The 13,559-nt window shown below is 40.0% G+C and overlaps 1 protein-coding gene and 1 long non-coding RNA gene across 3 annotated transcripts in view; one reads left to right on the top strand and one right to left on the bottom strand.

Annotated features, from left to right (window-relative positions):
- TMEM38B (transmembrane protein 38B) overlaps positions 1-13,559 on the bottom strand; it is a 40,465-nt gene that overhangs the window by 6,541 nt on the left and 20,365 nt on the right. For both annotated transcript variants that reach the window (XM_058169405.1, XM_058169404.1), the window contains exon 4: positions 13,108-13,195. In XM_058169405.1, coding sequence (XP_058025388.1) covers positions 13,108-13,195 — 88 coding nt within the window. The remainder of the gene's footprint in view (positions 1-13,107; positions 13,196-13,559) is intronic.
- Positions 1-13,559, top strand: part of LOC131191359 (uncharacterized) — a 43,813-nt gene that overhangs the window by 18,028 nt on the left and 12,226 nt on the right. The window lies entirely within an intron of this gene.

Genomic DNA, 13,559 nt, shown 5'->3' with positions numbered 1-13,559 from the left:
TAATCATTTCCACAAAAAAGCTCGTCAGGAAGTCAGACAGGCAGGGCAAGGAGACCTTAAAATGCCCACCGTGAGTTCATTTACCTCTTCCAGCAGTAGGCCGTGGCTGGCCAGCCAGTTACAGCTCTGACTTCCTATGGCAGAAATAAAAGTGGAAGCAATTTAATGTTCTCAATTTAGCTTCTGCGAGGCCAAGCTGGATGCTGCAACTCAAGCAGTATGCCCTGTGTGCTACGAATGGGTTTCTCACAGCACATTAATATCACTCCTGTAAAAGTTAGAAGGAGCCATTTAGACACTGAATCCAACTCCCAGCTCTGAACAAGAATTGAAAATCAAGTATCTGTGACCACTGGCTCTCCCGCCTCTCATCCAAAGAGATGGGAGTCTACCATTTCTCTGGGAACAGCTTCTACTGTTAAAATTGTTCTTACTATTAACCTTCCATTAGGATATTTCTTCCTGTGACTTAAATCCATTAGAGTTGGCCTTCCAGACAGCTGCAGTTGCTTTTTCATTTACTTAAATTTTTTTCTTTTAATTGTAAGCTGCTCAGAATCATTGAGATTTGAAATTCAATAGAATATAGTAATATAAATAAGACCACAGTACAATATTTTCCCCTCAGTCTTTTCAGTGCTGTACATTCAATCCAGATCCTTCAATCCTTCTTCACTGAACTTAGTTTCAGATAAGATTTTTGGATAACCATCCTTTTTAGACCCTGTTTCAGTCCAATAACCTGCCCAAGGAGCTCTTACATCATCTTGGACAAATGATTGTCTAATCTTTTCTTGAAAACCTTCAATAATGGAAAACCCACAGCTCTAGGAAACAAGCTATCCCACTGATTAATCGTTCTCACTGTCAGGAAATTCCTCCTTATTTCCCAGTTGAATCTACCTCTGATGTGCTTCTTGTCCTGCCCTTGGGTGCTATGGAGAATAAATAAAATCTAATAATCACTAGATCAGCTAGTTGGCAGATTAACAATCTGTTCTGGAGAAACTGTGCAGATATGCCCAATATCTCTCATGAACATCAGAATCCCTTTCTTGAACTCTGACTCTTTAAAAAACCATATGGGCTTCTGGACTGCACAAATCCAAGCAACTATTATGTTGCAATTAAGAGAACAGTTGTTAGGGTGATGGATCATTAGTCCTTTGGGGGCGGTAATAAAAGAACTTGATTGAATAGAGTATTCAGACCTTACCTTGCCACTCTGATTTGCATTTTGATTGGCAACTGGTAGCGAGTTTTCCCAATATTAGTCATTTTAAAAATTTCAGTCAGGGAAAACTATGAATTATTGCTCTTACAGCATGTTACTTATTATCAGGCTAAAACCCAAGAATGAGATGTGGCAATTCTTCCAAACTGATTGTTTCACCTGTAGACAAAAGACCTTGCCAGACTGAGGACTCTACTATCTCTGCATACACAGTATACTCTGAGAACTATTAGGGAAGGGCTATCTTCACCCTCTCTCTTCCATATAGGATATCTGAGCTGAGTTGCCTGTTCCTCCCCTGGACTACACCCCCTCCCTCCTGGGGATCCACTTCCTCACTAGATGCCATCTCACATACCAACTCTGCAGACAGCAGCACAGCATGCCCTGTCCCAAATGCCAGTGAAGGGCTGTGTGTGGTGTAGTTTACATCAACATCGAACTGGAGGAAAGCACAGCAAAGCAGCTGTGAATGCACTTCTTAAATTTCATGTTCTTGTTTTCTTCCAGTTTCTCTAACTCAGCTCATTTATTAATTTTATTTTGGAAGCATGAGTCATCTTATCCAATTTTGTATCACCTACAGAACTTATTAGCTTTCCTTCCACCTCTTTAACCAAATCATATAATAGTAACAAGGAATATAAGGCCCAATGGTGAACCTTGTGGCCTCCTCACTTGATGAGGAAGCATTGCTAAGCAGGCTTCAAGTACAATTCCTAAGCCAGCTATAGTGATCCAGTTAATTGTCATGCCAAATGTCTAAGGCATTCTCTCATTTAAAATGGTTACCCAATTGAGATGCGAAAATATCAGCCTTTTTGAAAGACAATATGCAAGAAAGATACTTAAAGGAATGGAAAAAATGGATTGACTATATTCAAAGTAGATATCAGACTAAGAGTTATCAGACTGCTTTTGAATGATTATGATGTATTATTTTTGATTGTTTTCGGGGGAAGTTAGGAACTGATGAGAATTGTAGGGGTATAATTAAGTTGGGACGAAAATTTTTTAGCATATGTTTGTTTTATTTTAAACTTTACCTTGTGCTCGTTCCGGGAAGTCGGGGGAGGGGAGGGGGGTTGTGAAGGGAGGGGGAGGGGGGGGAAGGGGGGGGAATTTTCTGTAAAACTTTTTGAATAATAAAAAAAAATGGTTACCCAATATAAAAATAAAATATGGTGAGTCTGGACAAGTAGTGTGTAGATCACTGGTTGTTTTTTTCTTCTTTTGAAGATATTAACGGAGACTATTTCCTCTTCTCCTATCAGCTGGCATTTCACCCATTCTCTAGTTTCTTATAATGCATCAAGGGATTTTCTAGTCCAGCAGCAAGTTTCTTTAGTACTTTAGGTTGCAATTTAATTGGCCCTGAAGATTTATACTGATTCAAAGTAAATTCACAGAGTACAGAATGACAAGAGTTGGAAGGGACCTTGGAGGTTTCCTAGTCCAACCCCCTGCTTAGGCAGGGAGCCCTATATCATTTCAGACAAATGGTTGTCCAATCTCTTCTTTAAAACTTTCGGTGTTGGAGAATTCACAACTTCCGGAGGCAAGTTGTTCTATTGATTAATTGTTCTAAGTGTCAGGAAATTTCTCCTTAGTTCTAGTTTGCTTCTCTCCTTGGTTAGTTTCCATCCATTGCTTCTTATCCTGCCTTGGTGCTTTAGAGAATAGGTTGACTTCCTCTTCTTTATGGCAACCCTTTAAATATTGGAACACTACTATCATGTTATCCCTAGTCCTTCTTTTCATTAAACTAGACATACCCAATTCCAGCAACCATTCTTTTTTAGCCTCCAGTCCCCTAATTATCTTTGTTGCTCTATACTCTAGAAATTTCTAGAGTCTCAACATCCCTTTTATAACGTGACAATCAAAACTGGATGCAGTATTCCAAGTTAGGTTAACAAGGATTATGAAGTGGTATTAACACTTCACATGATCTTTATGTTATCCCTCTGTTAATGCAGCTTAGGACTGTGTTGGCTTTTCTGGCAGCTGCTGGCTCATATTTAAGTGATTGTCCCCTAGCATTCCAAGATCCCAATAAATATTTCCTCACCAGTATTCTGTCAATCTTCTTCTTCTTCTCTGCCCAACTCTTCACAATTGTCTAGTGACACAAGAACTCTCATACATGAGTCAAACAAGGAATCATTCAGACTTTTCTTAATTATTTATTTATTAACCAGCTGGGTGACTGGGCCAGTCTCTCTTAATCCTGAACATACAACCATTTGTTTAGCAACCTCTGGAAGTTACAACAGCACTGAAAAAACAAACTTACAACCAATCCTCACACTTACAACCATTGCAGCATTCCCCAGTGCAATGATCAAAATTTGGGCACTTGGCAACTGGCATATATTTACTAAAGTTGCAGTGTCCCAGGATTATGTGGTTGCCATTTGCAATCTTCCCAGCCAGCTTCTGATAAGCAAAGCTGAATTCACTTAATGACTGCATGATTCACTTAACTGCAGTAATTCACTTAACAACCAAAGCAAAAAAAATCATAAAATTGGGTGAGACTCAATTAACAACCACTTTTCTTAGCAACAGAAATTCAGGTCCCAGTTGTGATCATAATTCGAGACTATCTCCATCATCAAGTTCTTTTTAAATTTCTGAGTAGGAATAGATACTTTTAACTCCTCTTCCTTCCTTTCTATTGCTACTGTTTCTTTGATCAAATTGTGTCCTTCAGCTGCAATCATGGTACTTATCCCATCAGGACTCCTATACCTATGGAATCATATTTCCTATAGTAAGAATTATGTTCATCTTGTGTATCTTCCACACTCTGAGCATTAATGTACCAAGAACATTAACTTTTATGTTCTGAATTATATTTCACTGAGTGGTTTAATAGGTCCCATCATAGCAGCATTCCCATTTCCTTCAAATCTTTATTGGAGGTCTATAGTAAAGGGTTTGGTGAGATGCAATCCATTTTGTGCCAGCAATCCATCATCCAAATAATTCAGACCATAGTACCAGTAACCAGATGGCTCCCATCTGCATAATTTCCAAAGCTAGTCATATTCCGGCAGTATTCTTTTTTCCCCCTTTCTAGCTTTTTTCATAGACTGAAAGTATGAAAACATCTCCGGGGTACCCAGTTTTTGAATCCTCTTCCTAGAGCTTCAAAGTCATGCTGATACAGTTGTAGCTGCTCTTGACAATACAATTTGTTCCCCAAATGGATTAGCAGGGAGGAATAATTGATGGTATAAGCTAAAATATGGCAATTCATTGATCAAATCTTCACATATTTTCTTCAAACAAAATTATGCTCTTGCACTTGTTGCAAATATATGGAGTAATATGGTGGCCTAGAGGTGGAACTCTTGCCTCACAATCAGGAGGCTGTGAGTGCAATCCTAGGTAGAGGCAGATATTTCTCTCTCTCGGCACAAAGACAATATATCTGCTGAACAAAACTCCGTATTGGCAACAGGAAGGGCATCCTGCCAGTAAAACATTCTGCTAGCTTCATTCAGTTGCCCAGACTCCATCCTACAAGGGATTGTGGAGTCGTTAAATGAAGATGACTTATTGCAAATATGTACTCATTTTTATTTCAAAGCAAACTCACGCCGTAATCACAAAATCTCCAGAACCGTAAAGCCTACAAACTTGAAATTTGCCACCTATGTTCCTCTTGGCTTCTAAGAGCTCACTAAGAAAGGATTTTTCAAAATGATCATCAGAGCATTAGTATTTCCTATATTATTATTAACACGTTCTGATGCTAAGGAGTTCTACTCCCCCTCCCCACCTGAAAAGAAATCTGTTCCAAATGCAAAACACAAGGAGAGGAGTTTCACTTTCAGTTTTACTTTCAAAGCAGGAAGCAGCTTTAATACATAACAGTTGAGCTAAGCCACACCCAGCCTCCTTCCTGTCTCCTTGCTCACACAGCAAATACTGTTTGAGTTTCCAAACACCCCTCAATTCTCTCATACACTGACCGGATGCTAGCCAAATGAATACTGATGGATCCTGCAGGCTGGGACATTCTACTCCCCCTCCCCCGTTCCAACTGCCAGTTGCATTATATTAACACACTCTGATGCTACGGAGTTACACATTCTACATTGAATTTCAGGCTGTAAGTGTCAATTTATCAAGCCTGAGCACATAGTTTTGTAGTGAAGCATGAGCATCTAACTAGTACGCTAATATGACACAAGTATTCTAAGTCATGCCTATATAACCACGGGCATTCGTCTTCACTTCAGTTTATTAAGGCACCACCAAATAGGATGGCGTTTTTTTTTCTTGCTCTCTTCTGAAGTTAGCTAAGCACTAGCCGTCAATTTAGAAGGAAAAGAGATTTGAGATTAAAGATTCCCCTTCTTAAATTTTCCTGCTGAACTCTGCTTATTTGGTAAAGTCTTATTCTCAATTGTTCTTAATATTGTTTTGAAGTTGGACCTTCTCCATCTCCATCACTACAAAGCAAGATGCTGGTGGATGGCAAAAATAAAACCTGACTACTAAAAAAACGCAGGCCTTGGAATGATATTCAGTATTGAAGGACAGATCATCTTCACCACCCGTTGCAATTCTTATCCCAAAGTGAAATTTACAGTACATACATATTTCACCAATATGATTGATTGAAGATTGTTATTCCTTATGTAAAAATGATCTCCATGCTGTCCATCGATAAAGTGGGTCCAAAGGAAGACTGTACTGTTCCAATAATCTTTTCCTTGCAGACTCCCCACCAAAAGCCCCTTGAAACAAAATCACTGACATATAGGAGCAGCTTAACACTAAACTCCGAAAGCAATCCACAAAAAAGACTTGTTCAAAGGTGATGGTCTGATTTCATAAGCCTTAAAACTAGGCTTACGGTCTTGTTTCCACCGTGCACTCAGATGATAGCTTTGGTGGTTCTACCAGGGATTAATGCCAAAAAAAAAAAATGGGGGTGGGGGTGGGGACACTTAATGTCTGTACTGAACGATCTGGATTTTTCACATTTGTTTACCAAGCACAATTTAAGAAGTTGCTACAGTATTAACCTTCCAAGTGGCTCAAGGCCAATCTCTCCCACTGTGAACTTAGTCAGCCACTTAGCTCAAGAGAGCTCTTTCTGAAGATGTACCTCTTCTGAGAGACCTGGTACGCAGCAGAGGCTGTGTAGTACTTCTCTTGAAGAGCTTCTGTGGGAATTGTGTTTGGCCCTCATTTTCTGGGTGTTCAGAAAAAAAAGTTTGTAAAGATACATCTCTCCATATTAAAACATTAAATTGATACTAATGCAATATAAAGTGAAACTATATTAATATTTTAATATTTTATATTTCAATTTTGTTAGCCTCTTTGAGAATTCACTAGAAATAAAAGGAACACATTCTCAATTATAACTGAATTAGTAACTGTGGTTTGATCCAATTTCCTAATCAGGATCTGGTACTAATCGCTTATGATCCATCAAGTCAATTCTGATTCCTGATGACAAGCCCCTGCACTTTTCTTGACAGCATTTTCAGAAGTGGCTTGCTAGTACTTTCTTCTAGGACTGAGAGTCACCAGGCTGTGCCTAAGGCAGAATTAGAACTCACAGTCTCACGGCTTCTAATCCAGCACCTTCCCTACCAGATGAAATTGGCTCTGTAGCCAAATGAAAGGCACTTGTCACTGGTTCTGCAGACTGAGAAAGAACAGCAGCTGTTGCTAAAAGAAACACTGCCCTTCCAGCAGAAAAAGAACTGCAATTTGACCCCCTTAGGATGAGTGGAACTTGGTTAAAAAGCTAACCATCTATCCCTAGATTAGTTACTACTAAAACCCCTAAACCAGTGGTTCTCAACCTTTATAGTGCTGCGACCCCTTTAATACAATTCCCCACGATGTGGCGACCCCAACCGCAGAAGGGGGAAAAAAGCGGCAAACTGTTTTTTTGAATTTATCGTGCCTGAAGCCGTATTGGCTAGCGATCTGAACTGCTTGCGATTGCCTTGAGGACGGAGGCATTAAAGCGGAGACTCCTCCCCTATTAAGTTTATCGCGCCTGAAGCCAGATTAGGCTAGCGATTGGGAGTGATTGCAGCTGGCTTGAGAGGGAGACATCAGAGCAGAGATTTCTCTCTTTTTTAATTCATCGCGCCTGAAGCCGAATTCGGCTAGCGATTTGAAGAGCCTGCAGCTGGCTTGTGGAGTCAACCATTGGAGCGCGATCCTTCGACTCGCAAGTATACTTCCCATATTTCCGATGGTCTTAGGCGACCCCTGGCAAATCGTCATTCAACCCCCAACGGGGTCCCAACCCACAGGTTGAGAACCGCTGCCCTAAACCATCTTGTCTGGATCAAGACCACATCCAGCCTATGACTTCTTCCCTGCTACTTTCTGAGAATTATCAGTGTACTTAACAGCACTGCATTCTAGACCCCAGGCTTTGGTGAAAATAGAATTGAACAGAAAATAGAATTGAATAGAAGACATGTCCCTCAACGTGGAGTAGTATAGTTGTGGGGAAAGATAACTGGATAACCGGAAGATAAGCTGAATACAGAGAATGATTCTACTCATAGCAGGCTCTGTCTATCTGGATTTTGCCCACAGAAATTCAGGCAGGGTTGCTTCATGGCTAAGCTCTCTGCTTTACATTTCATAAAGGTAAAGGTAAAGGTTCCCCTCGCACATATGTGTTAGTCATTCCCGACTCTAGGGAGCGGTGCTCATCTCCGTTTCAAAGCTGAAGAGCCAGCGCTGTCCGAAAACGTCTTCCTGGTCATGTGGCCAGCATGACTAAACGCCAAAGGCGCACAGAACGCTGTAACCTTCCCACCAAAGGTGGCCCCTATTTTTCTACTTGCATTTTTAAGGTGCTTTTGAACTGCTAGATTGGCAGAAGCTTGGACAAGTAATGGGAGCTCACCCCGTTACGTGGCACTACGGGTTCGAACTGCTGAACTGCCGACCTTTTGACTGAGCCACTGAGTCCTAGCCACTGAGCCACCGCATCCCTGTTTTACATTTCATAGGTGCCTACAATATTCTTATTATTGTAATCAGTGCTGGACTGATTTTATAGTCTTAAAGCTTTAAAGTAGTAGTTGTATAAATACTTTTGGTGAAAGCAATTGCATCTTCTCCCCTTCTTAGCAAAGTAGGCAATGTTAAAACAAACTTCATAGCGATGGTTTTCTAACTGCAGTCTTATATTTATTCCTTGGAGATAGCATTTCTGAGGGGGAAAAAGTTCAATGAACTAGTCCGGCAATTCTCTGATCTCAAGTGTAAAGTAGATTTAGAGATAGATTCATAAGTATGGTATCAAAATACTCAAGACAATTTTGAGATATTTATATAAATAAGGAAGCCATGCAAAAAGAGACATTCTTGTAATAATGATAAAATCCTTCACACAGACTGGCTATGTTTTCAAGTCATGATTTCTATATATCCTAAATAATTCTGTCTTAGAACAAATGACCTCAGAACTGACCAAGGAGAAGCAACCTTAGTCTTAATCTTAAGTAGTGACCATGATCTACTGCAAGCAGTGGAGGGTTGCTCCCGGTTCGGTCCGGTTCTTGCAAACCAGTAGTAAACCCGGCGGGAGGTTCTGCCCACTGACCCAGACGTTGTCATGGACAATCTGCACATGTACAGAAACGCACGTGTGCACGCTTGCTTTATGCGTGCCCTCCCGTTGCAAACCGGTAGTAAAGGTAAGTAGAACCCACCCCTGGTTGCAAGATCTAATCATTGCACAAATAACAGGATACGATAATAGTAATGCTACTGTATATTTAGCATACAAACAAATGGGAAATTGCCAGCAGGCTCAAACAGAGTTATGGTACCTACAAAAGAGGGGAACCTCTCAAAAATGAAACCAAAAGAAAAAGTTAAGAAAACCAAATTTCTCTGTAATGTCAACTAGAAACCAGAAATCTAGAAAATAATCCGCAGAATATGTCAGCCAAATCTAGGAACAGGCCAGTCTTGCTAGCATTGTGCAGGAAGCTATGAAAATTTAGAGACCAAAAAAAAAAGAGAAACAAACAAAGGAGAAATTGATAGGAGACACATGCAAGGACTGGCTTCTGAAATTTTTTCCAATTCCTTCAACAGCAGTGGCCATAGGAATTTATTCCATGTTACAAGATATCGTGTGTGTGTGTGTGTGTGTGTGTGTGTGTGTGTGTGTGTGTGTGTGTGTGTGTCTGCTGTCTCTAGGATTGCAACACTGCATATTTCTCTATATGTTTCCTTTGGGATAGACTATAGAATTTCCGATCTGGAGGAGGAAGCAGCTACCCAACTCCCAAGTAGGATTTTTTTTTTTGGTGGGGGAGAGGGTGTATTTCTCCATATCTCTAGCTGGATCCAGGTCATTTTCAAGGGAATGTTTTTTTCTGCTGTATTTTTTTTTTCACCATAGCACATTTTAAGCTATTCTGTTCATCTTCTGGAAAGTTATGCTGTGGACTGGCAGTTGGACAGACAAGTTCAAACCTTTACATACTTTATCTACCATTCCATTGGCTTGGAGAAGATATTCTGGCAGAAAATGTGCAATGTGATAAGGAGAAAGAAGAGGAAGCATTTGAAAGATACATGACCAAAAAAAGGGAAGGGGGAGATAAGATCATCTTTAGAAATATTTGAAGAAAAAAAAAAAAACACCCAAAAACAAAACTAGGAAGGCAGTCAGACATTAAATGATAAAGGAAGGAAATGTATCCTCAGAGAAGACACGGTAATTACCAAGAAGCTGAATGAATTATTTGTCTCTGTATTTATGGATGCATGTACAGAAGCGGCTAAATTTTAATTTATAAAAAGCATAGCAGAAACTAGCAAATTCTATGACTTGCACATTCTAAAAGAAATGAGTATGGCATCCACGTGGACAAATATAATAAAAAAATAAGGAAGCACAGAGGTTAAACAGCAGATAGATACCTGAATCTGGACTGACTTTTTTCAAGGAGAAAACAACCAAATATCTGAACTGCAGTAACAAGAGAAAATATTATTGGACAATTTGAGAGATTGCACTGCATAATGATGAGAGTTAGTTAAAAACTCAAAATTTGAGCAATTATATGTAAAGTAACAGGTTAGAGGACATCCTGCAGATTATAGGCCAATTAGTTTAACATCTTTTTTCTGCAAATGGGTGTAATTTTTTTTTTTTTTTACAAAATGAACAACCGATGCATATGGAGGAATAAGCCTCGTTAAAGAGTTGGCAAGGACAAATCCTGCTTCATCAACCTATTAAGAGTTTTCAACAGGATGAACTGTATAGTGTACTTGGATTTTCAAAAGGCTTTTCACAAAATTCCTTGTCAACAGTTTCTGCCTTCTTTGAAACTGACTTTAGAAGAGCAAAGAATACAGTAAAATGGACACATTTCTAAATGGAGGATAATAAGTTAAGTCTGTCAAAAGAGTTGAGTTTTTAACTTATCCATGACAGTTTTTGATTTAGGGTGAACTACCTAAATTTGTGGGTGATACTAAACTATTCAGAGTGGTAAAAAAAGCAAGAGTGTCTAGAAAAAGAGTTCTAGAAGGGTTTCATTAAACTGGGGAAATGGTTAGCTAAATGGCAAATGCACTTTAATTCACATAATTGTAAAATGAAGCATGCTGGAATAAAAAAAACATACCTAAATTCAGCTGCACCTGGATGGAGTCTAAGCTTTCTACATTTCACTAGAAAAAACATCTACAGCGTGCACTGCATATGTAGGTACAGTTCTATCACCACAATGAAAAAAATATATAATGAAACGGGAAAAGATGAAAAGGAATACTATCAAAATGATTAGGGGATTCATAACACTTCTCTTCAGTAAAAGGGTGGAATGTTTGTTAGTCTTCGATTTGGAAAAAGGTGACCAATGAGGGATGGATTTGGTTTACAGTCATGCACAGTGTGGGAAAAATGGACAGGGAGAAATTATTTTCCAGTGTTAAAAACACCAGTACCACGACCCAAAAAGTTAATTAGAGGATTTAAAACAGATGAACGGAGACACTTTATATACCACATAATTAATTCTGGGAAATGCGGGAAGTACCATTAATTTGAATGACTTTAAAAAGAAATAAAGCAGGAATGTCCAACTTTGACAACTTTAAGACTTGTGGACTTCAACTCCCAGAATTTCCCAGCCAAGGTTTGATACTCCTGAGATAGAGGAATTTTTGAAGGAGAGGTCCTTCAAGGCTGATGGTCTTGAAGGCTCTATGTTGCCTCCACAGGAGGAACAGCATGCCTCCAGATTGCAAAAGAACAATGATGGGAGAGGGATATCTTTCTGGCTCCTTTCAGAGACATTTGGTTGGCAGGATGAGAACCAAGAAGATGGGCTAAAATGAGTTTAGTCGGATCTTAACTGTTGCAGCTATTCTTCTGTTGTTATATTCTAGGGAAATGCGTTTGCCAGCACCAACGTTCTCCACAATATGCAACCTAAAGAATGCTTTGTAAGACATCCACTACGTAAAAGTGGGTGGAAATGTCTGTGCGTCTTACACAGTGTATGTTGGCGAAGTTCCGTCCACCCGCCAGCCCCCACCTACAGCCGTTTTTGGCGTCCACACATCGCGTTTTCGGCCTCCGCACACTCCATTTTAAACCCGTTCCAGGCTGGGGAGATTGCCACTGCCACTGCCTGGAACCAGCTGAAAAAGTGAAGCGCAAAGGCAAAAAATGGGGTGCACGGAGGCCGAAAACACGACACGCGGAGGCTGAAAAACGCGATGTGTGAAGGCGGCAATGTCCTGTGACGATCCCCGCAGCCTGGAACGGGTCTAAAACAGGGCATGCGGAGCCCAAAAACGCAACACATGGAGGCTGAAAACATGATGCGCGAAGGCAGTGATCGGTGGTGATCAGCAGCGATATGTTGTGGTGTTCCCCGCAGCCTGAAAAGTGTCTAAAATGGAGCATGCGGAAGCCGAAAATGCAACAGGTGGAGGCCAAAAATGTGACACGCAGAGGCCAAAAACGTAACGCATGGAGGCGGCAACGGGCTGTGACGATCCCCGCAGCCTGGAACAGCTGATTGGAGATATTCCAAGAGGCCAATCCAACTGCCAATCAGCTGCTCGTGCTGAATCAGGCTGCGATAACGTGATGAAGCTGACCAGGCTGCTTGTTGTTTGCTGCAAGGACGCCAGCCAGATGAATACCGATAGATGCTGGTAGGCAGAGGCAGAATTTCTTTTTCTTGTTTTCCTCCCCAAAAACGAATGTGTCTTATACTCCGGAGCGTCTTATACTCCAAAAAATATGGTAAAAGTATTTGGCTATCATCATTATTCATCTGTTTGAGGAGCAGTACAAAGATTTTGGGGATAATTATTTGAGGGTGTCAATTTGCCCATTTTCCAGTAAATGCAGAATTCTGCTAGGTTTCCAGTTACAGTTTGTTTATATGACAGCAAGATTTCAATTTAGTAAATAAACAAAGGAACACATTTCTATAGTCTTATTCTATAATTATAACCTCATTGTCACTAAATGAATTAATAGAATTCAATTATCCACACTCCAACCACCCCTCGCCCCCACACTGTTGATGTCCTTGAGGTTCCTGGAGTTATCTGGTCCCACCACAATTCAATTTTTGCAAATTTATAAGGACATCACAGTGTTCTCCAATATGCCAAGTTTCAGTGTCACGTGCTTAAAAGGTTTTTCAGATACCAAATTAGTGTGGAGAAATATCCTCTCTAAGGGAAAAAAAATTAGAAATAAATCATTTTATAGTATTGCTTAAAGTTACATTACTGAAGAGCTACTTATACAGATCTTCCAATGGGGGGAAAAAATGTTCCCAGAACTGCCAATTGTTATGCGCTTTTCACTGACTTACTATGACATCTTCAGCAGTTCATTAGTTTCAGGCTTCCATATACCTCTCACCAACTGTTCAAAGTTGGATATTAGACCGCCACCAGCTCCTGTAATTCAATACAAATTATTACATGCTTAAATTGGTTCAAAAGATCTTAGACACTCAATCCCACTTTTAGTTAGGACAACTGCAAATCCATCACATTACTTTCAGAGGCACAAGATAGGGCCCTTTAAGTTATAGAAAGAAATGAAATGACCTATTTTACAGTTATTGAAATTGGATCCTCAAATTGAGACTCTTTAGAAAGTATCCTATTCTGAGATGGAAAGGTTTAATCTTCGTTAGAAAAAAAAAATGGAAGCAGCAGCTTCACTCTGAAGTCTAGAATCTGTAATGGTCCTATATGGTAAGAAATCAGGAAGCTTTAAAAGACAGAGCTATATCTTACTTGGTGCAAATAAGGAGAA

Source organism: Ahaetulla prasina, chromosome 2 (assembly GCF_028640845.1).
Source record: "Ahaetulla prasina isolate Xishuangbanna chromosome 2, ASM2864084v1, whole genome shotgun sequence".
NCBI lineage: Eukaryota > Metazoa > Chordata > Lepidosauria > Squamata > Colubridae > Ahaetulla > Ahaetulla prasina.
This window is presented reverse-complemented; position numbering and strand designations above follow the sequence as displayed.